Genomic DNA, 22,945 nt, shown 5'->3' with positions numbered 1-22,945 from the left:
GCTGTGCTGTCTGCCCAGCAAGCCCATCGGTGTTGAAAAGACCAGAGCCGGGAGCAGCCAGTGCTTTCTTACCCTGCGACCTCTGGTGCGGACCTCTGCACTGAGCCCTACCTGTGGGAGGCGGTGGGTCGCTCAGCTCGGCCTTGCTTCCGGTGTCCTTGGACAGCTGCCTCGGCCTTCTGAAGGCCCACACGTGGCAGCCAGAGAAGTGCGGAAGCCAGTTCATGGTGAAATGCTTGAGACACGCAGTGTGCGTGTGCGGCCACACGCTCTGTGCGAGAGCAGCCTTGTGAGGCTGCCAGGGGCGTGTGAGCCAGGCGGCCTTGGCATAGAGATGCGCAGCCTTTTAGGATGCTCGTGGGTCTGAGGGTCAGGAATCAGACGGCTGTGTCTTGGGTTGGGGCAGAGGGGCAGCTGCCCACGTGTGGCTGGAGCCTGCCCCTCCCTCCCGGTGTCCTCTGCCCTTCTTCCCTGGGCTGAGATGTTGGGGACATGCGGGAACAAGACGACACTGGCAAGTAAGGGCCACAGACTCAGTAGCCTGGGAGGAGCGTCTGACGTGTCCCAGGATGGCAGGAAGGAATCGTCTCCCCCAGGCGCTGCTCAGAGGGGGTGTGGCGTGTCCCCGTAATGTACCTTTCCTCCCTTAGTGGACATTGGTTTTCATATTTTGCTCTTGGGCAAAGCTGCGTGTTAATCTATACATATGCATCTTTTGTGCTTTTACTTAGGGCCTAACTTCTCGGGAGAATCGTGGTGTTCTACGGCACCCTAATGTGGTTCTGCAGCTCCCTCCCCTGCTGGATAGCAGGGATCCCTGTGGGGCCGCCATCACCCCCATGATGTCCTCCTCTGGGTGGGCTGAAACACGGGAACGCGTCCTACTCACAGGCTGAGGACAGGCGCGGTCTTCAGGGAGCCCGGGTAGAGTGGACCTCCCAGGATTCGTGTGATGGATCAGGCAGCTTCCCTGCCTGGTCCTAGGGCTGTGTGGGAGAGAGTCTCGGAGTGTCCATGGCTCCAGAGCAGGAGGGAGAGCAAGGGAGCGCTGGTGTGCAGCAGTGGCCTCGCAGGCGGCCCTTAGAGAGGACCGTGGAGGGCCTGGCGCCTGAAGAGTCCGCAGCGGTGCTGGCCACACGTGTGTAGAACCCTGGCCCGGGTGTGCGGCCCTCCCGTCTGAGGGCTCACAGGAGCCCGTTCCACTCTGCGTGTCTCAGTGCTGTGTGGCTGCATTTGCAGAAGTGATGCAGAGGCCTCTCCTGCGCCCAGGTCTAACGTGCAGGGCTTCCCCCAGGGTGAAGGGCCCCGCCTGCCATTACTGCGCTCCGAGCAGTCCCCCCCGGGCCTGAGTCAGCCGTCTTCTCTGCAGTCCTGCGCTCCTTCCTTTATAGGCACACGCACACTCCCCTGTGCACGCCTGCCTGCCCTCAGCGGGGAGACAGAAGTCACTCTGGACGTGCACTAGAGCGTTTACCCAGACACGCTCCTGACAGTGTGTGGTCCAGCCCTGCTCACCGCAGTCCACCCTGGCCCTCGTCCTGCCCACGCGTCAGAGCTCGTGGAGACACCATGTCTGCGGACACTGGGCCAGCCTGAGCGTGTGGCCTCTTCAAGGTTGTGCTGCCCTCGCTGTGGGTGGGAACGCTGTTCAGAATGCCCCAGGGGGCCACGTGGAGCGTTTGCCAATGTGAGATGCCAAGCAGCCTTGAAGTGGGGCTTGGGGCAGAGGGAAGATGTTCTGTGATGTGTCACTGCCATCCACCCTGCACACTCCAGGTTAGAGACTGAGAAAGAAACAACAAGCGACATCACTTTTTTTTTCCTTTCCTATTCTAAGGTAGGTAGTTAGTAAATATGGTGAGCCAGGACAGACTGCAGAAGGCACTTGGAACTCAGTCTCCTGCCTTCTCACTAAAGGCTGCTCGCACGGGGTGGCTGGTGAGCCGTGGGTTGCAGCCGGCACCATCCCATTATTTTTCCCAGCCAGGTGTAAACAAGTTGTGATCCGTTTCTCCTCACAGGGAGGGACACTGAGCCCAGCACCTCGCAGGGAGGGGCACTGAGCCCAGTACTTCCCAGGGAGGGGCTCTGAGCCCAGCACCTCGCGTGGTGTGCCACACAGTGCAGACCTCGGCTCGCTCGTTGTGTGTACGGTTGTGAGCTGTGGGTCCCCTTCTGAGCTCCGTGTGTCACAGAGGAGGGCGCTGCTGCCCACTGGCCCTGCGGGTGCACCGGTCAGCTGCGCCTCTCCAGGCCCACATCTGTGGTGCGCCCTGCCCCGAGGCCCGGACACGCACATTCACTTTCCATCCCATGAGTCCTGTCAAAGATGGGGGGCATCTCCATTTTGCAGTTTGGAGACTCAGGCCTTGGCAGCCTCAAGGAACGTGCCCAAGGTCACACAGCTGGCGAGTGGAAGATGGAAGTCGCGCCTTGCTTCACTCGGCGTCCAGGCCGACGGCCCATACTTCCTCCTTGGGCCACGGAACAGGCTACTCCCATTTCTCCCGGGTGTTTACTGAGAAGAGTGTTTTATGTGTGAATTCTGTCGATTGGGTATTTTTTTTTAAGAAAGTGTTTTCGGTATTTCAGCCTGGAGAAAAAATCAGAACCTAAACACTGCAGTCTGCAAATCACTAGATTTTTTGAAGGAAGAAGGCTTGGTCTTGTTTTGCTTTCAAGGGGTGCTAGACTCTGCTGTGATTGGTGCTGGAGCAGGGGTTGTCGCTGGTGTAAAACCCGTGTCTCCGGTGATCAGTGACATCTTTGCTTCAGCCAGTGCTCCTTGTCTCAGCTTTAATGAAGAGCAGAGGGTGGTCACGGTCCGGAAAGCCAGCAGCTTGATGTCTGGTAAATATCACCATCCTCACCCTGGGCAAGGAAGACGAGCTGCTGCGTTCAGAGTGCAGGTGAGGCCTGTATCAACCAGGACGTGGCCTTCACTGCAGCTTGCTGGGTTCAGCTAGAGATGAGGCAGGGTGGGGCCTGTGCCCGGGCCAGGCCTCTCTTCTGGGCTGGTCTTGGGGCCTGGTGTAGGTGACGCAGCCTTGCCCCCTGAGTGCTCTCTGGAGATCCCAGGTTCCAGAGGTGGTGATCCTTGGAGCAGGCTCAGCTGGAGGGAGAGCCTGGTGGCACTTAAAGTAGGCACGGGGTCTTCTGGTGGAGCGGGCCAGGCTGAGCCACAGGGGTGCGGTCGTGGGGCAGGAGAGGCAAAGCCAGAACTCGGCACTGTGGCTGTGCTCCTTGGCTGGGGCGGCCAGGCGCCTGGGGCTGGGAGGAAAGGGCTGCAGAGTGAGGAAGCCCCGCTGTGTCCTCGGGAGAGCTGCCTGGGGTGGAAGATGTGTCCCTCTGCTCGAGCAAGGACTCCGTGCCTGGAGGAGGCTGCAGCAGCCCCAGCTGCCTGCGGGGCAGCGGGACGGTGCCAGCCCGTTGGGCAGGATGGGGGTCTGCAGGCGCCCCCGGCATCTGCCCGCTTCTCACCCTCTCGCGCTGCCTGTGTGGACGCCCTGGGCCTCGTCCTGGACACCGGGGTCAGGGCCTGTAGGGGCGTCCCTAGTGTCCCCAGGCATCTCAGGGAGAGCCCGGGAGGTGGCGGGCGGGCTGGGTTCCCGAGGAGCGCCGATACAGACCTGCTCCACCCAGGGCTCCCTGTCTGCTTTGCTGTGAGCCATCATGAGGTTCCACCTTGGCACCGGAGGACTCAGGCAGAGGAAGGCGCGAGCTCAGTGGCCCCTGCTGTTGAGTCCATGCTCAGCCAAGGATGCCTCCCGGCCTCATCCCTTCGCTCCTCCCTCCTGCTGCAGTCCACGGGGGTCACCAGTGAAGTGATGCTATTCTCAGAGGTCGCATGACTCATCCTAGCCTGCCAGCCAGCACGGGGTGGGAGGGCAGGGCCAAGCGGAGTGCCCACAGGACACCCGTGCACCCCGGGGGACACACCCTCACGCACCCGGTGCAGGCTGGCCGCTTGGTTAAGGAGAGCCGAGTGGAGCATCTACCTGGGAGACCACGCCCACCTCAGCGTTATTGCTTGGATAAAGGAGTTAGTATTGCAAAGCACCTTGTGATTGGTGCAGAGTCAGTGCTGTGCAGATGTTTGCAAAATGGTCTTGTCTCTGCCACTTGTTAGCATCTTAATGCTGCCCACCTGCGACGGAGGGCCAGGACCTTCCCACTGAACTCATCCTTTGCTCCTGTACCTCCCTTCTTCCATGCGCCATCCCATGGAACACCACCCACGGCCTTCATTTTAGTTTCAGTACATTGAAGAAAGAACAGGATGCTTGTGCAGCCCGAGTGTGGAAGAGCAGAGGTGCCCTGCAGCCCGAGTGTGGAGGCCTTCTGCGTTTCTGTGTCTGCCCCTCCTCGTGCTTTACTTTGTCCTCTACACCTAAGTGGGCAGCAGTTTTAAGAGCCGCCTTTACTGAGGCTTTCTAGAGCATCCCATTTTGTTTTTATAGAAACTTGTCACATATTTTAATGAGCGTATTTAATCCTGATGGTCCATGCGACTGGCGTTGGGCAGACTTGCCTGGCGGTGGTGACACTCGCTGCTGTGAGCAGGCGCAGGCGGTGAACTGAGGCCGCTGATTCAGGAATGGGTGGGCATCCATTTTCCAGGGGACGGGATGTCTTTATTGGGGAGAAGTTGCTGCAGCCTCTGCTGTTGGGTTAACATGAACCTTATTACGTGATTACATCACTCTCTGCTTTCTAGTTTTAGTATCTTCTTGCTCCCTGGTGAGCCAGCTCCTGGTGGAAGGTATTGCTTAAGGTATGAAATATAAACTTGGAGGAACTTCAGTAAACCGACTCATCAGTACCGTCCTTAACATTTTTAACCAAATAATATGGATGCTATTGTTTTTAGTATTGCTTAGAGTTAAGTTTCCTGTTAAAACAACTAGATCTTAAACTGTCCTTCAGTTGGAAAGAGCACCTTGTGATAGAGTGAACCCAGGGGCCTAGAGAAACCTGGCGGAGCGCCTGACCGCGGCGGGTTGGAGAAGCCAGCGTCTGGGCCTCCTCAGCCAGTGGGCGCAGGGTGGCGGAGCGGGGCTGGCCGTGGCCTTAGCCCTGGTGGCTTGTGGGTTGAAATTTTATTATTAAGTAGTAATATCTGCTCGTTTTGCCTTAAAGTTCATGTTGGCTGGTATTAACGTGGTGGAGCCAGCTTCTTTCGTGCGCAGTGTATCACCTTCTGCTTTTTGTCTTTCCTGTCCTTCAGTGTTAGGGCTGGGGCTTGGAAGAACTGTCCTGCCGCTGCTTGAGAAGTGCGGTCTGACTGTCCCCAGCAGGCCAGTCAGCTCAGTGTTACTCCTGTGGTTACTGACCTCTTTGCAATCACTTTTCCCATTTTACTTTTTAGTTGTGCATTTTGTTTTTGCTTTTTCCCCTTTGAGAAATTCCTCCACAAAACCCTGGAGGGGCGGCACCGTTTTGTGTCATGGTGATGGACTCAAAGCTGCTGGTTGGTGGCAGCAAGAAAGAAGACGGCGGTCTGGAGATGTTGATGGAAATGGTCTCCTAGGAAAGCAGGTTGCTTTAGGTTTTTCAGGAAGAGTTCCACAAACCCACTATTTTCTGCCACTAAAACCATAGGAAGGGTTATTTATAAAGCAGTATTTTTTGTGAGGAAAAGGGCTGTGGATCAAGTCAGCGCCTATTCACCTTGCGCCCACACCGCTCTCTAGATGAATATGTACTGTGTCAGAATAACTAACTCTGTTGTCAATAAATCATCAAAGTTTTTTTTTTTTAATTCCACATATACCATTTCCAACAACAGGGAAATAATCGCTTTGGCTCAGTTTTCATACTAAGTGGTGATTTTAAAAACACTCCATTTGTCTTGGGAATGTACTTGTACATAATAGCCATGCCTCTGAGGCTGGACGGCCCCTTTGCCCGCGGGGTGCTTTCGCTGCCCGCCCGCCCTTTGGGGTCTTGTTAGCGTTGGCTGGACCGAGGCCTTGGGCCCGTGTGGCTCCAGGGTGGGGACCGCGCTCAGCTTCCGTCGTGGCCGCCTGGTGCGTGTGCTGTGCTGGCTCAGCCGTGGCCTGGGGTGCATGCTCAGCTGCCGCGGGCAGCACCTCCGCATGGGGCACTAGGATGACCTTGCTCGCGCCAGTCCTTGGCAGCCGGCCCGTTGAGAGGGTGCAGTGTCTGCGCTGTGTGATTTTAGCTTGATTTCAAGCCTGGCTTCTCGCAGGGAGCCCTGTTTGCTGTGACCTTTGCATTCTTGGGAAGATTCAACTTCATCTTTTTCTTTTGGTAGTTTCCTGAAATTCTGACGTTGATGTGGAGTCTTTCCCATGGTTGGGGCATCAGTGAAAACTGAAGTGTGATTGGTCCACACTCACTCTTAGGTAGAGGTTTTCTTATGCTCTTTGTCTAGTTAATTTTCATGTTTTACTTAGGCTGGAGAACAACTGAACTGTCTTCCATTCTTTTGCAATCTTGTTAATGAAAGAAAGAGTAATAAAGTCTCCCCTATAATTTTGGATTCCTCTATTTTTACTTATTCTGCTAGCTTTCATACTTTATAGGGCTTGATACTGTTTTATTAGGCACTCAGAAATTAAGACTTCATCTTTCTGGTGAATTGAAATTTTATTATTAAGTAGTAATATCTGCTCATTTTGCCTTAAAGTTCATGTTGGCTGGTAATAACGTGGTGGAGCCAGCTTCTTTCGTGCGCAGTGTATCACCTTCTGCTTTTTGTCTTTCCTGTCCTTCAGTGTTAGGGCTGGGGCTTGGAAGAACTGTCCTGCCGCTGCTTGAGAAGTGCGGTCTGACTGTCCCCAGCAGGCCAGTCAGCTCAGTGTTACTCCTGTGGCTACTGACCTCTTTGCAATCACCTTTCCCGTTTTACTTTTTAGTTGTGCATTTTGTTTTTGCTTTTCCCCTTTGAGAAATTCCTCTTCTATCTTCTGTACTAGAAGTTACATGCTCTCTTTCTACTCCTTAGATGGTTTCTAAAGCTTGACTACTCATATTTAACGTAACGTCAGATATTACGTATTGTTCATCTCCTCTTCCCCACAACACAAGAAGCTAAAGACACTTGGAATCCACTCTCATCTCCCTTCTATCTTGGATATTTTTTTGGCCATTTAAAAAATTTTATCTTTGAAACCTGTCACCCTCCACATTGAATATTATTGGTAGTATCGTTAATGCCATCCATACTTTGGTGTGGTCTGGCTCCCTGCCATCTTTTTGCCCTTTTTCTTTAAAATTCAAGGGCTTCCTCTGGAGGCCCCTTCCTTCTCTCTGAGGAGCCTGTAGCAGCTGCTTTTGAAAGTGAACACCCACGGCCGTCTTACCTGCCAGGCCTGGCTCTTGAGGCCGCGTCCGGCCGCTTCACAGTCTCGGTTGCGGTTCTCTGTCTGCTGTGCTGACCTCGCCGCTCCTGGTGGAAGTCAGCGGCAGACCTGCCCCTGACGCTGCTGCCTCTCACCCCTTGTCTTTGCCTTTGATGTTCTGCATTTTTTTGAGATAGCCTGTCCACAAAGGCACTTGGTTTTAATTACCTTGCTTGGATATAGTCCTGTGTCCTAACTTAGAGAACCTTTTATTTTTCTTCACTTTTGGAAAGTTCTCAGTCTTCTTTGGAGACTCCATCCCATGGCCTCTGTTTTCCTGGCACCACTTACCCATCTGGTGGGCACTCCAGTCTCTCCGCCCATCCTTACCCTGTCATCTTTCTGTGCTGTGCCTGGGGACTTTCTTCACATCCTCATTGCAAACAATTCTTCTTTTTATGATATTATTTTTTTTATTGGTGCACTGTATTCGTACATCATAATGGGATTAAAAAAACTTTTGTAGACATACATGCACACATCGCCCAATTAGCCCCTACCTGATCCCCACCCGTTCACTCCCCATCCCTCCTTCCCATGCTTGGCTTAGTGGTTGACATCTAGTATTATAGGAATTTATCCAAAATTAACAATGATAATCTCGCAGAACAGTTTCATTTGTCTGATACCAAGCTTTTGATGTCTTAAAGATAATATTTCAATATTTCTTTTTGCTTTCTTTCTTACCAGAGAATATTTTTTTCTTTTTTTCTTTTTTTTAGGTGAAACTATCATATATTTATTTATTTATTTTTCAGAAAAAATCTATCCTAATATGGAATATGGACTCTAGATACCCAAAATGATCTCGAAAAAGAACAAAGCTAGATGTATATTTTCTGATTTCAAACCATATAAAGCTACAATAATTGAAACAGTGTAGTACTGTTATAAAGGCAGATATATAAACCAATATATAAACCATTGGAGTTAAATAAAAACCTAGATATAGATTCTTCCATATATTGTCAAGTTATTTTTGACAAGGTTTCCACGAACATTTGGTGGAGGAAATAATAATCTTTTAACTAACTATTGTTGAAAAATGATAATTACATGAAAAAGAATAAAATTGGACCCTTACCTAACACCATATACAAATATTAACTCAAAATAGATAAAAGACCTAAATATAAATCTTAAGACTATAATCTTTTAGAAGAAAATCTGGGTCATTAAACCTCACAACATTGAAATTGGCAGTGATTTCTTGGATATGATTTCAATGGCACAGGCAACAGAAGGGTAAACAAACTCCCTAAAAAATAAAAAAAATATTGTATATCAAAAGACAATGTAAACAGAGTTAAAAGTTACTGATAGAATGGGATAAAATATTTCCAAATGCTATATCTGAAGGTATATTAGTATTCCAACTAGAAATCCTAAAAATTAGCAACAATAAAAGCAAACAATACAATTTAGAGATAGGTAAAAGACTAACATAAAGAATCTCCACAGATAACCAATCTTAGTTGTCTGTTGGATGGAAAATCTTGTTTCTCTGGTTTTGGTGTGTGTTACCTATTTCTTCTTTGTTGTTAATCTCTTTTGAGTATTTTCTCTAGCGCTGGTTTTGAAGACATAAATTCCTTCAGTTTCTGTTTGTCATGGAAGCTTCTTATTTCCCCATCTAATTTGATAGAAAGTTTTGCTGGGTAGGAAATTTTTGGCTGGAAGTTGTTTTCTTTCAGAGTTTGGAATATGTTACTCCAAGCCCTTCTGGCTCTCATGACTTGATTTGGGAAGTCTGGGGTGATTCTAATTGGTTTGCCTCTGAATGTCACTTGGCCCTTTGTTTTTGTTGCCTTTAAGATTCTCTGCTTGACTTCCACATTGGTCATTTTGACAATCATGTGGCGCGGGGATCCTCTTCTCTGATCCTGTCTAAAGGGAGTTCTATAAGTTTCCTGGACCTGTGTATCGACCTCTTGCTCTATGCTTGGAAATTTTTCTGCTATTACTTCCTTGAAGAGATTGTTAATCCCTTTGGTTTCACCTTCTTTTCTCTCCTCTATTCCAATTATTTTTAGGTTAGCTCTCTTAAAATGGGCCCATATTTCTTCAATGTCAGATTCCTGCTGTCGGATTTCTTTTTCTAAATTAGAAACTATGCATTCATTTTTGGATTGCTCATCTCCTAAGAGTGAGATTTTATTCTCCATGTGGTCTAATCTGTTGTTTGTACTTTGAATTGAGGCCTTTACTTCATTAATTGCATCCTTTATCTCTTTTTGGCTCTCTCTGAATTCTTTTCAAAACACCTCTATTATTTCTACAGTTATTTTCCTGATTTGATCTTCTATAAATCTCTGAATTTCTGTTTTATCGGGTTCTGATGTTGTGGGGTTGTGGGCATTCATTGCTCCATTGTTATTCCTCTTGATTCCTCCATGATTTCGGAAGTTTGTGCCTTCTCTGGGTTCTTCCCTTGGGTCACTAAGACTTCACTTGAGGTGCTGTGGATCTCGAGTCTGTGGTATCTCAGTCCCCACTACTCCTTTACTAGGTTGTATTGCAAAGTCTCAGACCCAGGGAGTCAATAGAGGCTGCTTTAGGCCATGGGGGGTGCCAGGTTGGGCGTTCTACTATGGTGTGATATCCCTGCCACCTTCACTCCCCCACTGGGTCGAGTCCCTGGGAGTACAGTACTGGGATTTCTTCTCTTGGGGCCGCAATTTGATGACTCATTGTTGTTGAATGCGCCAATGGAACTGTAGTAGACTTGGTGAATTCGCTGCTGCTGCCGCTGGTGCCAATATGGCGCCGCTGCCACGCCCTTGGCCGTAAGGCTGGCATATTTCTTCTCTGCTTTTGAACTCCGCTCTGAGTTCCTGCAGGGTGTGCTGAGCCCGGCCCCTGGGAGCTTTAGATGCTCCCTGCGCCGAAAAATCTGCCAAATCCCGCCTGGCTGTTTCGCAGCAGATCACCTCGGCTCGCTGTCTGCCGCTCCTCTCTGGAGCCTGGTGGGCTGTTGAGTGCATTGGTCTGGAGCCGTCAGGTGAACTTGACGCTGCTGCCGGCAGTAAGGCGCTGCTGCCGCGTCTTTGGGCGTGAGGCAGGCGTATCATTGCAAACAATTCTTACCAGGTATTTCTATCCTGCTGTTACATTGCCAACTGAGATTTTTATTTCAGCAATTGTAATTTTTTATTTTTAGACACTTAATTTGTTTTTTAAAATATTATTGGTAAATTTTGGTATCTTGTTGTTGGCTTTATTTCTTGCTTCTATCTTTTATTTCTTTAACCATTTTTAAGACTTGGTATCTGAAGCCGCTGGGTTCCAAGTCCCGCCTTCATCCTCCCACCACTGCTCGCTTGGGACCGGAGCCTCGTAGGCAAGTCTGCCCAGGCTTGGCGCGGCCTGCTGTGAGCTGCTGCGTGCAGTGGTGACCGGGGTGGGCTGTGATATGTCCCTCCAGAGATGGTTTGTATTTGGTTCTGGAAAAGGCCTGGACTCCAACAGCCTGGGACTTCTTTGAAGCTAAAGTCTAGACTTCCTGAGCCATACCAGTATTATAGTTTCAAACCTAACTTTTAGAACGATCAGTGCAAGGCATAGATTCTCTGGGTAGAAAATAGAGTCTCCCGTGGCTGAGATAAACAAGTGTTCTTGACATTTCACTGTGCCAGCTGGAGCGGAGTGTTTTCTAGCTCATTCTTTTAATCTCGAACCTCGATTTCTGTAGAGGTCTCAGTTCCCACTCTACCTTTTGTGGGCCTGAAGCTTAATTTCCTGTTCTCTCTGTAGCCTTTGGATTCTTGGTAGAGATCAATATTGAAAGGGCAGCCACAGTTTGTTTCAACAGCAGCTTTGTCTTTTGCTCCTGGTTATATTCTTTACTTCCCTGAAAGCAAGGCTATGCCTTTAAAACGGAATCTAAGAACTCTGTAGAAGGAATGGCTTTCGTGTTGCTGCCGCTAGTATTAGAGGTCCTAGGATCTATTAAGTTGATAAATGAAAGGAAGTGTTAACAAACATACTGGGAGATAAAAATAATCTCAAACCTTCTCGTGCACCCCGGGCTTCAGACCTAAATGTCAAGCTACTTGGTAGCCATTTTCACCCGATCTCGATGTCTCCGGAGCAGCCCAGCTGAACTGTGTGCTGTGAATCACCCATGTCAGTGATTCAGCTGCTGTCTGTTTAGATGTTTAGGTGAGTTTATCGATCACGATAAAAAAAACATGTTAGCTATTTCAGAAAGAGGGGATTTCATCCGGGAAATAGAAATACAAGCCAAAAAGAGGACAAGGGAGAGCACAGATCTCAGCACCCAGGGAAGCAACACCCGGCCCTGCAGGAAAGGCTGAGGGAGGCCGCTCTGGAGCGCGCTCACACGCACTGCACTGGGGCAGTTTGGGCCGCTGGCGGCCCTGCGCGGCTCTTCCTGAGCCTCCTTTGGCGTGGGGAGCCGGCGAGGACTGTTCTGGGGGCCCATGTGGCCTGCGCACCTGCCCCTCCTGCTCCTCCTCCAGCTCCTGCTCCTCCTCCCTGCACTCTCCCTCGTCCTGGTCATGTGGCCAGAGTGGAAGCCATCGCTTGTGGATGTGCAGAGGTCTGTTTCCCCTAGCCCTTTCCTGGCCAGGGTACTGAGCAGAGGTTTGTCTCCTGCCTAGGTTCCTCTGCCGCTCCCTTTAGCCATTCTCCTGTGCGGAGCACTTTCTGTGGATGCCTCGTTCAGGCAGGGCGGCCCGCAGGCGAGGGCAGGTGTCCCCTGAGATGATGCAGTGGCAGTGTGGCACCAAAGAAGGGGAGTCTGGGACAAAACAGGAATTCCACTTGGAGACGGAGTGGCTGCATCTGTATGCGCTTTGCCCCATGGGTAAGTCTTCAGTACAGTTTGCACCTCGCCCAGGAGGTCAGAGGGCCAGTTGGAGCTGCTTCCCAAAGGAGAACGGCTGTGTAAAGGTAGCACTGCTTGGCTCCGAGGCCCTAGCAGGCTGGTCTGTGGTTCCCCCACTGGACTCTCCAGGCTTGCCTTCACACTGTGGGTACCCCGGGGGTGTGGGGCAGATACAGAAATATCAGCTTTACTGTTGGGTGGAATCCCATAGTTAGTGAGTCCAGTGGGCCCTGCTGGACCCCAGAAGGCCACCAAAAGCCACCTCTTAGTAGCCAAGATGCCCCCGCTTCAAGACGCCCTTGGAGCTGGTGGAGGCAGGGCTGGGACCGCCCTGGGTGCACTCCCCACCACACCTGTGCATCTGTGGGCATCTAAGGCACCACTGGGTTTCTCAGTCTGCTGCTCAGTGTGCAGTCGGGGCCACAGGGTGGAAACCAGACAGCAGGTGGACAGGGGAATTTCGTGTAGAGTTGCTGGGCTCAAAGAGAGAACCACTGAGGCGGTGGGGGCCTCTGGGTCGCAGGCTGTACGGGGCTAGGAGGGTGCGCCTGTGCCGGTGCGGGTGGAGTGCCTTTTGGAGCAGGTGTGGACAAGAAGCCACGGTGCCATCTATGGGGAGAGGCCCATGGAAGAGCTGTCAGCAGGCTGAGGCAGCGCGCACCGAGGGCCTGAGGGTGCTCGGCCTACTCACAGGACCATGTTGTGGGAGACCCTCGCCCTGCAGTGTCCCTAGGGTGCCTCTGTTGAGAGGGGCTGCTCACTCCCCAGGAGGGACACTTGAAGCACGCAGTAGTTATGTGGAGCAGGATGTGCAGGGACATTCAGAGCCGGGAGGCGCATGCTAACAGATATAGTCAGGGAGGAAGGCTGGAGAGGAGGACTTCAGGCTTGTGGGCAACGTGGACTCTTTCTTATTCACTTATTCACTTTATTTATTTATTTATTTATTTAATTTTTGCGGTCCCAGGGATGGAACTCAGGGGCATTGTACTTCTGAGCTATAGCCCCAGTCCTAATTTTTAGTCTTTTTATTTTTGAAACAGGGTCCCACTGAGTTGTGAAGGGCCTCGCTATGTAGCTGAGGCTGTCTGCGAACCACAGTCTTCCAGTTTCTGCTTCCCAGATGCTGGGATTACAAGCGCGCACCACCACGCCTGGCTCTTGCTTTCTTCTTTCTGTCCTTTTACGTCTCTTAAAACTCATAAAACCATTGGGCCACACAAAACCAGCAGTAGTCTCGACCTGGCCAGTGAGCGCAGTGGCCACTCCTTCAACCCCGGCCAGGTTCTAGTGGCCACCCCGGGGAGTGATGTAAGCCTGCTGCTGGGCAGTGAACGTGTGCTGGCCCTGCTGGGCAATGTGCACTGGCTTTGCATCGCTGTGACCAAAACGCCCACTGAGAGCAACTCAGAGGAGGGAGGCTGATTTGGGCTCCTGGTTTCAGATGTTCAGACCAGGGTGGGCTGGCTCCAAGGCAGAAACATCATGGCAGCAGGAGGTGGCAGAGGCGAGCTGCCCAGCTCATCGCACCCAGGGAGCAGAGCAAGAGAGAGATGGGACAAGGGGCAGCTACAGTCCCCAGAGTCACGCCCTAGCGATGCCCTCCTCCAGCCGTGTCTCACCTGCCTGCAGTTATCACCTAGCCAGTCCAGTTAAATTATTAATCCATTAGATGGAGGAATCACTGCTGTAAACAAGAGCCTCATGGTTCACTTATTTCCCCTCTGGACATTGCTGCATTGTCTAACACCTGAGGTTTGGGGGACTTCCAGAGCTAAACCATAACATAAGAGGTGGCATTTGGCTGCAGGCGACCCTTGCAAACTGACATTGAGAAAGCCAGTGGCGAGACAGTCTGTATGTGAGGAGCCAGGGGCAGTGCGGTGTTGCTTCTGTGCCCAGGGTGTACCTGAACGGCACCTGCCCCATGAAGCACAGGATCACACACTGCCATTCTCCAAGGGCCGCTGTGCCCCCAGGCCAACGTTGTAGTGGTTGGACAGGAGGAGAGTCCACAGCCGGCGGTCTCCAAGACCCCAAGGGTGGTCCTGGCTCTCCACACCCACAGTATTGCTTTTGGTTGCCTGGTTGCTAGGGGTGGGAACTTTGGGGCTTCCGTCTGGCCCTTCCTGACCTCACTGGCTGTACAAACCACAGAGTGAGTGCCATATGGAGGTCCTGCCAAGGCCAGCCCGTCCTTTCTGCTCTCCTGCAGGAATGGTGGTGTGCTTGCAGGCTGGTTGTGTCAGCCTGGGCCCTCCGCGAGCTGGATGTGTTGGACCACTGTGGCCATGCCTTGAGGCCACAGAGACCGGCATTCTCCAGGACCTGGATGGTCCCTTTGCCTAAGGCAGCCATCTTGTAAACCGAACCATCTCAGGTGGAGGACTGGGAGAGGGCCTGGCTGCCCTGTGGTCACTAGGTGGGTACAGTGCCTGGACCCGAGTCTTGCTGGGATAGGTCAGGTTATGCTAGGGCAGTTGTGGCTCTCCTGGGCTCCACGGCTCTAGCCTGCAAGTATTCCTGCACCTCCCATCTCTGATGCACCTCCCGCCCCCTCCCATCCTTCCAGGATGTGGGTACCCACACCCCGCCTTCTCCGTGGAGCTACGAGGTGCAGACCTGATGCCACCCTCTGACTCCTTCGCCTCTGTTTCCTGGCGACAGTCTGCTTCCTGTGCACCCCGGCTGTGTAAGCTACTCAGGATGCCTTCCTGAAGCGTGTGAAGGGCGGTGAGGAAAGTATTTTTAGGCACAGAGCCTCAGGGACACTACTGTGCACAGAGCCGCTCCTTCATCAGGCGACTGCTTCGCTTCCGTGGAGCTGGATCCTGCCCCGTTCACCTGCTCAGCCTGCGCCAGATGCAGGAGCTGGCTGCAGGGTCCAGAAATAGCCGTCAGCCTTCTGATGTGCTGGTTCTGTGGCAGAGCCCGGAACCCGCCTCCTCCAGCTGGGGATCAGATTGTGTCCCCCAGCCTGGCATTGTTAGCCCTTTAGCAAGCTGAATGCAGCTGCTTTTCAGGCTCACAAAGGCTCTAATCTCCTTTCAGTTGCTCTAAGCCTTTTGACTCAGTAATCCCCTACAGCAGGCGCACACTCCTCGGGGAGGCGGTGGTGGCCGCGCCTCGGTGTGCCGTTCATTCATTTTGCCCTGATTATCTTTTTATCTCATTAAGTGCCTTTCACTCTTGTGCCGCCACATGTAAAAAAATAGGGAGGCGTCAAATTGGCCTGAAAGACACAACTTGGTATTTTCTCCTTCAAAGCAATGGACTGGTACATGAGTCAAGAGGCTTCATTTCATTCCCGACTCTGATGGTAATGAGCCGTGGGAACTTGGAAAAGTCAGCTAACTTCCCTGGGCCTCAGTTTCCTCATTAGCAAAACGGAGAGGCTGGGTTCATTCAGCGTGGTGCCTGGATTCCTTTCTAGCTCAGCTGTCTGTGGCTCTGCGACTGCGTCAGCGTGGATGGGGTTGCTGAGCAGCGGCTTCGTACACAGCACGGTCTTTGTGCCTTAAACTTGGTTTTATACAGAGCTTGTGTCTCTGCGGTGGGCTTGGTTTTATACAGAGCTTGCATCTGTGCTGTGGACTTGGTTTTATTTGGACCCTGTGCCGTGGGTTTGGGTTTCATATAGAGCTCATGTCTGCACCGTGATGGTGATTTTTCCAGGTTCGTGCTCTTTGCCATGGCGTGGTTTCATGCAGATACGCTGTCTGCTGTGGCATGGTTTCACACAGAGCCTGTGTTCTGTGCCATAAAACTAGTTTTCTACGGAGGCTGTGCTCTGCTGTAGGCTTGGATTCATACAGGGTCGTTACTGTGCTGTGGCTTCTATTTACCCCAGGGCTTTGCTCTGTGCCGTGGGTTTGGTTTTATACAGAGCTCACACTTTTTGCTGTGGGCTTGGGTTCATACTGAGCCTGCGCTCTGTGCCTTAGGCTTGGGTTCATTAAGAGCTTTTTCTCTTTAGTCTATTTGCCATCCAGACAACTGGGCACACCTTGAGTATGTGCCATTTCCTGTGTGCTACAAGGCTGACCCGTGCTCAAAGCTCGGGCCTCGGAAGTTTTCCATGCTGCCTCTCCAGGGCTTTCTCCCAAGTGAGCTGTTCGCACCTCAGCCTGGTTTTAGCCTGTGCCTCCATACTGGGTCCTCCCATTCGTAACTAGCCCAGCCTTTTTTCCTCCCTGAGATAAGTGGCCTGCAAGTGGCCATAGGCCTGTGTACAACAAGGGTGTGGGCATGTGTGGTCTAGGCACCTACCATGCAGCTTTCCTGTGCCCTCTGGCCCTGAGTGCACTGTCTCCTTATCCTATCCTGTCCTGCTCATTCAGTAGTACTAAGTGTTGAACTCAAGGGCATTCTACCCGAGCTATACCCCCAGTCCTTTTTACATTTTATTTTGAAACAGAATCTTGCTAGGTTGCTAAGAGTCTCACTGAATTTCAGAGGCTGGTCTTGAACTTGCCCCCCTCCGGTCTCAGCCTCCTAAATACTGAGATTACAGGTGTGCACCACCACCCCAGACCACTGTCTTTATTTTATAGCACACTACTGTTAGCTTTGCTCAAATCCATGGCTTGGACAGTATGATTGAGCTGGTCTTCCGGGTGACATGTGACACTTGGTGTCTCATGGTCAGGGTCCAGCAGCGTAGGCAGAGCTGGTTTCAAAAGGCATGTGATTCTCTCCTGGAGAGAGCATGGTCTTGCACAACCAGGGACCTGCACTGTGGCCTCCTGGGCTTGCTGCGAAGTCCACACCGTACACTTGCACCAGTGACACCTTCCTTGCCAGCAAGGCCATTAGGTGTTGTGTCCCCAGCTGCCTCTTCCCTGGCTGAACTTGCTCCAGGGCTCTAAGCTGGCCGCCTTTTATATCAGACATCGCATCAGGCTTGCCCAGTGTTCCTGGGTGTGCCACCTCAGAGGCCAAGCTCTTTTCCTCCTCATTTGTGGATGTAAGATAGCATGGTTGCTTTGACTCTCTTGAATGTCGACAGCAATGGCAGGTACCTGCATCTCAACAAGATGCATCTCTTGCGTCTCTGCTGAGATTCTCTGCACCCTCCTCCTGCCTAATCAGATTGAAATAATCAATGCCCTGGTCATGTGATGTTCTGCACACCTGATCTCCAGATGTCTGAACTGTATTTTACTGGAGTCTTGGAACTGCATTGATGGAGAGTAGGGAGAGGACCAGCTCTCTGGCAGACTGTGCACTGCTTTCCTCTACTTGTGCAGCAGGCAGTTTCTGATTCTCTTTCTTCATTGGGATAGAGCAGATGCATTTGGAGGTCAGTGTGTACACGTCGTATACAAGAGGCTGTGTGAATCTGCCCCGATGCCACATCTGGGACCACAGCTGTAAGCAGGGCTCCCCTCTGCTGAGCTTAGAGTAATCTACAGTCATTCTCCAGAGCCCACACACTCTACAGAGACCAAGTGAACATAGGCATGCCCCTTCATAGCCGTGGCCCCTGGAGCAGGCATGTGCCCACCATCCTGGGGTGGGAGGGAGGCAGTTGACCTTCCACTTGACCTTCTACTGATCCCACAGGTCACAGACCCAGTATGGGCACATAATAAACTCCCAGTATGTTAACCCAATTTTATACTCACAGACAACGTACCTTTCCCCTGGGTAGGCTCACAGACCCAGGGCAGCTCCCGTAAGCCCACCGTTGCCCAGGACTTCACTCATCACCTGTCCCCTGACTCTCAGCACTCTGATGGGAGGACACAGTGACATTTTGGGTCTCTGGGTGTCAGTGTGAGCACAGACCTGGCTCTGTGGAACTTGAAATTCCTAGGAACGCATTACCTTTGGCCAAGTGATTGTCCACTCAAGCCAAATAGCAGTCAGTCCCTCGAGGTGCAGACGGGTGATTATTACACTATATACTTGCCCAGCTCCTGGATCCTGGCCATCTTTACAGATGATGGGTACCAAGATGGAAAGTGTCTCAGATCTGGAACTGGGCAAGGGATAATTTCTTTTAATGGAGCGACTCTCCTCAGCCTTTTGCTTAATCTTGTTTTCTTTGGAAAATGTAAGTATGTGTGATGCTAAGCAGGCAGTACCTCTACTGGACGCCTATCTGCTTGCCCCTGGGGTATGCGACCTTCCTACCATCCCTGCAGCTCTGCCAGTGAGCTTCCTTGGCTCACACACTGGCCTCCTTGATCATTATGATAATTGTTTCCTCTGACTTCTTGCAGTTACACTGTTCTCTTGGCTGCTCTTGCTTTGGAGCCAGGTTTAACTGCCTGAGTCATAGAGTTGTCAGAGATTTATATTAGTTAATTTTGTGGTAGTTTCTCCTAAGAGTGGAATTATTGGGTTATTTGATGAGTGAGTGTACAGCTGCTTAAGTATTTTTAAAGTGTGTATACATGTTGATGTCTACCAAAAACAAACCCAAGAAAAACAACAAAAGAAAACAAAAAAGTGGTGAAACTTTGAGGATAATGGATTCTTTACATTATTGAACTATCCAATCCATGAATATAGTATATCTTCATTATTTGGGCCTTTAATTTTTCTCAGCAGTGTTTTTTGTTTTACTATGAACAGGTTCTTGTACATCTTTAGTGAGATATTATTCAGTATTTGATTTTTCTAATAAGTCAAATTGATCTTTATGTCATCCTTGTATTCAGCAAGTTCGCTGAATTTCCTGTTTTATTCTAATCGAGTAATATAGGTGCATTTAAATTTTCTATTCAGATAATCATTAGCTAGTAATGGTATTTTGATTTACTCTCCTATTCTTTTATCTTTTTTCTTGCCATATGGAAGTAGCTTTACCTCTAGGATGGTGTTTAACTAGATGCAGTAGTACAAAGCTGTCTCACTGCTTTTTCTCAAAGGACAGCATTTGCCATTCCACTCATAATTACTAAGTTTGCATAAGTTTTTCTTTCTTTTGCTCTTCTCAAAGCTCCTCCCTTCTCCACTGTCTTGTTCTCTTCTTTCCTCTATCCTTTACTATCCTTCCTTCTGCCTCTTTTTTCCCCAGAAAGATCTCTATCAGAGCAATATCAGAAATGGGTAATTCATGGTGGTCACATGCTCATATGTTTTATTTTCTTTCACTTGTTAATGTTATGAATTACATTGCCTACTTTTTCAAGTAAGAAATAATTTATAAGCTGAGCGTGGTGGTGCACACCTGGGAGGCTGAGATGGGAGGATCTGAGTGTGCGGACAGCTTCAGCTACTTAGTGAGGCCCTTTGCAACTCAGTGAGAACCTGTTTCACTGAGATGGGAGGGCCCGCAATCCACCTATCTCGGCCTCCCGAATGCTGGGATTAATAGTGTGTGCCACCACGCCCAGCTCATTTCTTCTGAATTTTAAATGTTTAATATAAGGCCACATTTAACATCTTCACATAATATTTTTAATGTTTGTATGATCTGTAGTGACAGAAAGACATTGGCAGTTTATGCCTTTTATCGTTGTTTCAAGAACAGATATTCAGTGAATATATATTTTAGCTGCTCTCTTCTCTCATCACTCTCCTTCAAGGGTGGCCAGGTGCCACCCGCTCCTCAGCCTTATGGGCAATAAAAATGAGGTTGCTTCTGAGCTTTCTTCACTGCTATCTTAGGAGTCAGTTTTCTTGGGTATGCTAAATCATTTGGCCCTGAGCCATTTGCTTTCCAGTTTCTAAAATTTCACGTCTCTTCTTCTTATCCTTGTGGGTTTATGTCTTTAAAAGGAAGTGGAACTCCCAAGCCCCTCTTAGTTATATTAGGAGGGTGGGGGTAGAATGGCAGTTGAGGCGAGCGCATATTCTGTGTCTTCTCCGAGGTTCCTCAGTTGCGTTCTCCTGTTGTCTTGATGATGTGGGCGGCAGGGTATGGCCGTGTGGATGTCCAGCCTAGTCCTCTGAGCCTTCTATCTGATACAGACTTTGGAGAGGGAGAGCGTATTTTAAAGTGGAGACCGAGGCTCACATGGAAGTGGTCAAGGAGTCTGGTGGGCAGGCAGTTCAGGAAGACTTCCTTTTGGGCCCCTGAAGAAGACTGCTGGGTGAGGACCTGGCCATGGGCATGCCTGCCTTATGACCGCTCCTCTGCTTTGGTGGCTTTATGCGTTTCACTCCTTTGTCATACAGCCGCATTTTACTTCTCATGTTATCGGCTCCACCGTGTTTCAGAGTAGGCACTTCGTTCTGTCCTTTGGAAAGAATGATGGAGCCTGAGTCTTGCCCAGGCTCATGCTCTGGGCGTCCTCTTTCCACTCCGCGCTGCCGGCTCCCCGGCCATTCTCATCTCCCAGGAGCATCATCGCCCAGCTCATCGGCTTCACAGAAGGACCTCGGGACTGAGGATCTCAGCAAAATCAACTTACTGTGTAGACAGAAACCAACGGTGTTACATTTTTGTAGTTAAAGGTCAAAGTGTTGACATTAAATGTAGATACGTAAAGGTAGATAAACGATAATATGATTTTTCTTTTTCTTTTCTTTTTGTGGTACTAGAGATCGAACCCAGACACATTCTACCTCCGAGCTACAGTCCCAGCTCTAATTTTTTATTCTCTTAATTGGAAACAGAGTCCCACTAAGTTGCAGAGGGCCTCACTAAGTAGCTGAGGCTGGCTACGAACCGTGATCCTCCTGTCTCAGCCTCCCAAGCACAGGGATTACAAGCGTGTGCTACCACACCCAGCTATATGTGTGATTTTTCTTTAAGCCAAAGTCCGCATTTTCTTCTACCTAGTGAAGTCTGTGAAATGAGCACTGTGATTGGAACCAGAAAGCCTTGGCGGAGATCCGAATCCTTGGACGTGCTGTACTTTGGCTTTGGGTAGTGATGGTGAAAATAATAATAGGCAGATATCTTATTATTGTTTTCACTACTGTGTTTCTTGGTTCATTCATCGTATTTAGAGTGAAGGACCATTACAACTAATAATAAGTGGTGTAATTTTTAATGTAATAAAGTCCTCCTCATTTTTATAATGCCACATGCTTCTTTCTTAGTTCCTTGGTAGAAAAATTACTCCTGACAAGATATTTTTGTTCTAAAATGGATAGGATATGTTATATCTTCATTTGATACCAGTTAATAATTTAATATTGAAATCTATTCATCGAAGTCACCTTTAAAAGGGGAAGGGAGGTGTTGAGTGCGCTTATAATTTATAACTAAATGAGAAGTAAATTTTGAAAGGGTTTGTATTTACAGTTTTGATATTAAATCCAATTTTTAAAAGCTTTATCATATTGAGAAGGTTTATGATGGAGGGACCAAACCCTGGAGCCTGGTGCATCCCCCACAAGCAGGCCCCATCCTTCTCATGTGAGTTTAGTCTTGCCATCCACACGGTGGCTTTTCAGTGTGCTCTGAAAACCCCCAGGTCCCTGGCACACTTATACAATGAAAGGTGTCAAGGTTCTGAGAGGGGGCCCCTGAGCTGTAGTGGCAGGAGCTCAGGACAGGCCCGTGTTCACTGAGGATGCCATGTCCATGTGGCTGGGAACACAAAGGCCTCAGGCACTGGCTGCTCTCCCCCGGCTGCCACGGCGCCACAGATAAGATGTGTGCATTTCAGCCTGTGGCACCTCTGAATGGCCTTGCCATCTGGGCCCAAACACTCATCACCTGGGGTAAACTGAGGTTGGTGAACACAGCAGCAGTGTTTCCAAGTGGAGAGCATCTCGTGAGCCTCACACCTGCCCATGATGACCCCGTAAAGCTGTGTGCAAAGAGATCCGTTTAACGCCCTCTCCGCCATGAGCTGCGTGCTCGTGAGCCTCACACCTGCCCATGATGACCCCATAAAGCTGTGTGCAAAGCGATCCGTTTAACGCCCTCTCCGCCGCGAGCTGCGTGCTCGGTGATGTCTGGCATCCCTCATTTTGCTCCTGGTTTTGAAGAACTGTTGAAGAACAACAGGAGGAAATTGATTTTGAGGAAATTAAATTGTCTCTGAAACGGAGTGATGGTTTTTAAAACCAGGAGGAGGTGAGCTCGCTGATGCTAATTGCGGGAGGTGCCTGCTCTGCTTGCAGACTGGTTGGGCCTGTCTCCGCGCGCTCTGCTGCCTGCGGTTTTAATATTTTAGAGAGCAGATGTGCCCTGCTTGTGGGTGAGTGTAAGTGTCGGTGCGCTGTCTGCGGACTGTGCCCTACTGACATTCTCCTCTGTCACTCAGCTTCAGACAGTCGGGTCCTGGCGTGTGCGGCCGTGTGGAGGATGCCCAAGGAGCTGGAATCCGGCAACCATGAGTCCCCTGACGACTCCGCGAGCACCGCGCAGACCCTGGAGCTGCTCTGTCACCTTGACAACGCAGCCCACGGCAACGTGGCCTGGTAGGATGCTGCATATTTCATGTGCTCAGAACAAGCCTGCAGGCTGCTCAGGTGCAGAAGCCACCCTGCCTGCTCGAGAAGGCTTTTCTGCAAAAGGATGCTGGACGCTGCTTTGGGCTTTTCATCCCAGTCATTTTCTAGATTAACCACACTTATGGAAACCACTAAGAGCTGCACCTTGACTTTCCTTCTTTGTCTAAGTCAGTGTCACCCTCGGTTGCTGGCAGAGTAAAGCAGCGGGTCACTGTACGGCACTTACGCACATGGGGTCTCTTCGAGCTCAGGCCTTTGCCCTCAGCTTGGTCTCCCCCCTGTCATGTGGTGTGCTGGATGGAGAGGTGTGACCTCCACTTGTGGAGGCCCTGTCCAGCTGCTGCCTGAGTGGTCGGAGGCCGGC

The 22,945-nt window shown here is 50.4% G+C and overlaps 1 protein-coding gene across 2 annotated transcripts in view; it reads left to right on the top strand.

Annotated features, from left to right (window-relative positions):
- EIPR1 (EARP complex and GARP complex interacting protein 1) overlaps window positions 1-22,945 on the top strand; it is a gene marked incomplete at both ends in the record, with an annotated part of 114,860 nt that overhangs the window by 52,879 nt on the left and 39,036 nt on the right. The window contains one exon of one of the 2 annotated variants that reach the window (XM_080711032.1): window positions 22,398-22,548. In XM_080711032.1, the coding sequence (XP_080567158.1) occupies window positions 22,398-22,548 (151 nt within the window). Of the gene's footprint in view, window positions 1-22,391; window positions 22,549-22,945 lie in introns of both variants that reach the window. The other variant, XM_080711031.1, reaches the window with a different exon arrangement.

This window comes from Muscardinus avellanarius (genome assembly GCF_963383645.1).
Source record: "Muscardinus avellanarius genome assembly, chromosome: 15".
Lineage (NCBI taxonomy): Eukaryota > Metazoa > Chordata > Mammalia > Rodentia > Gliridae > Muscardinus > Muscardinus avellanarius.
This window is presented reverse-complemented; position numbering and strand designations above follow the sequence as displayed.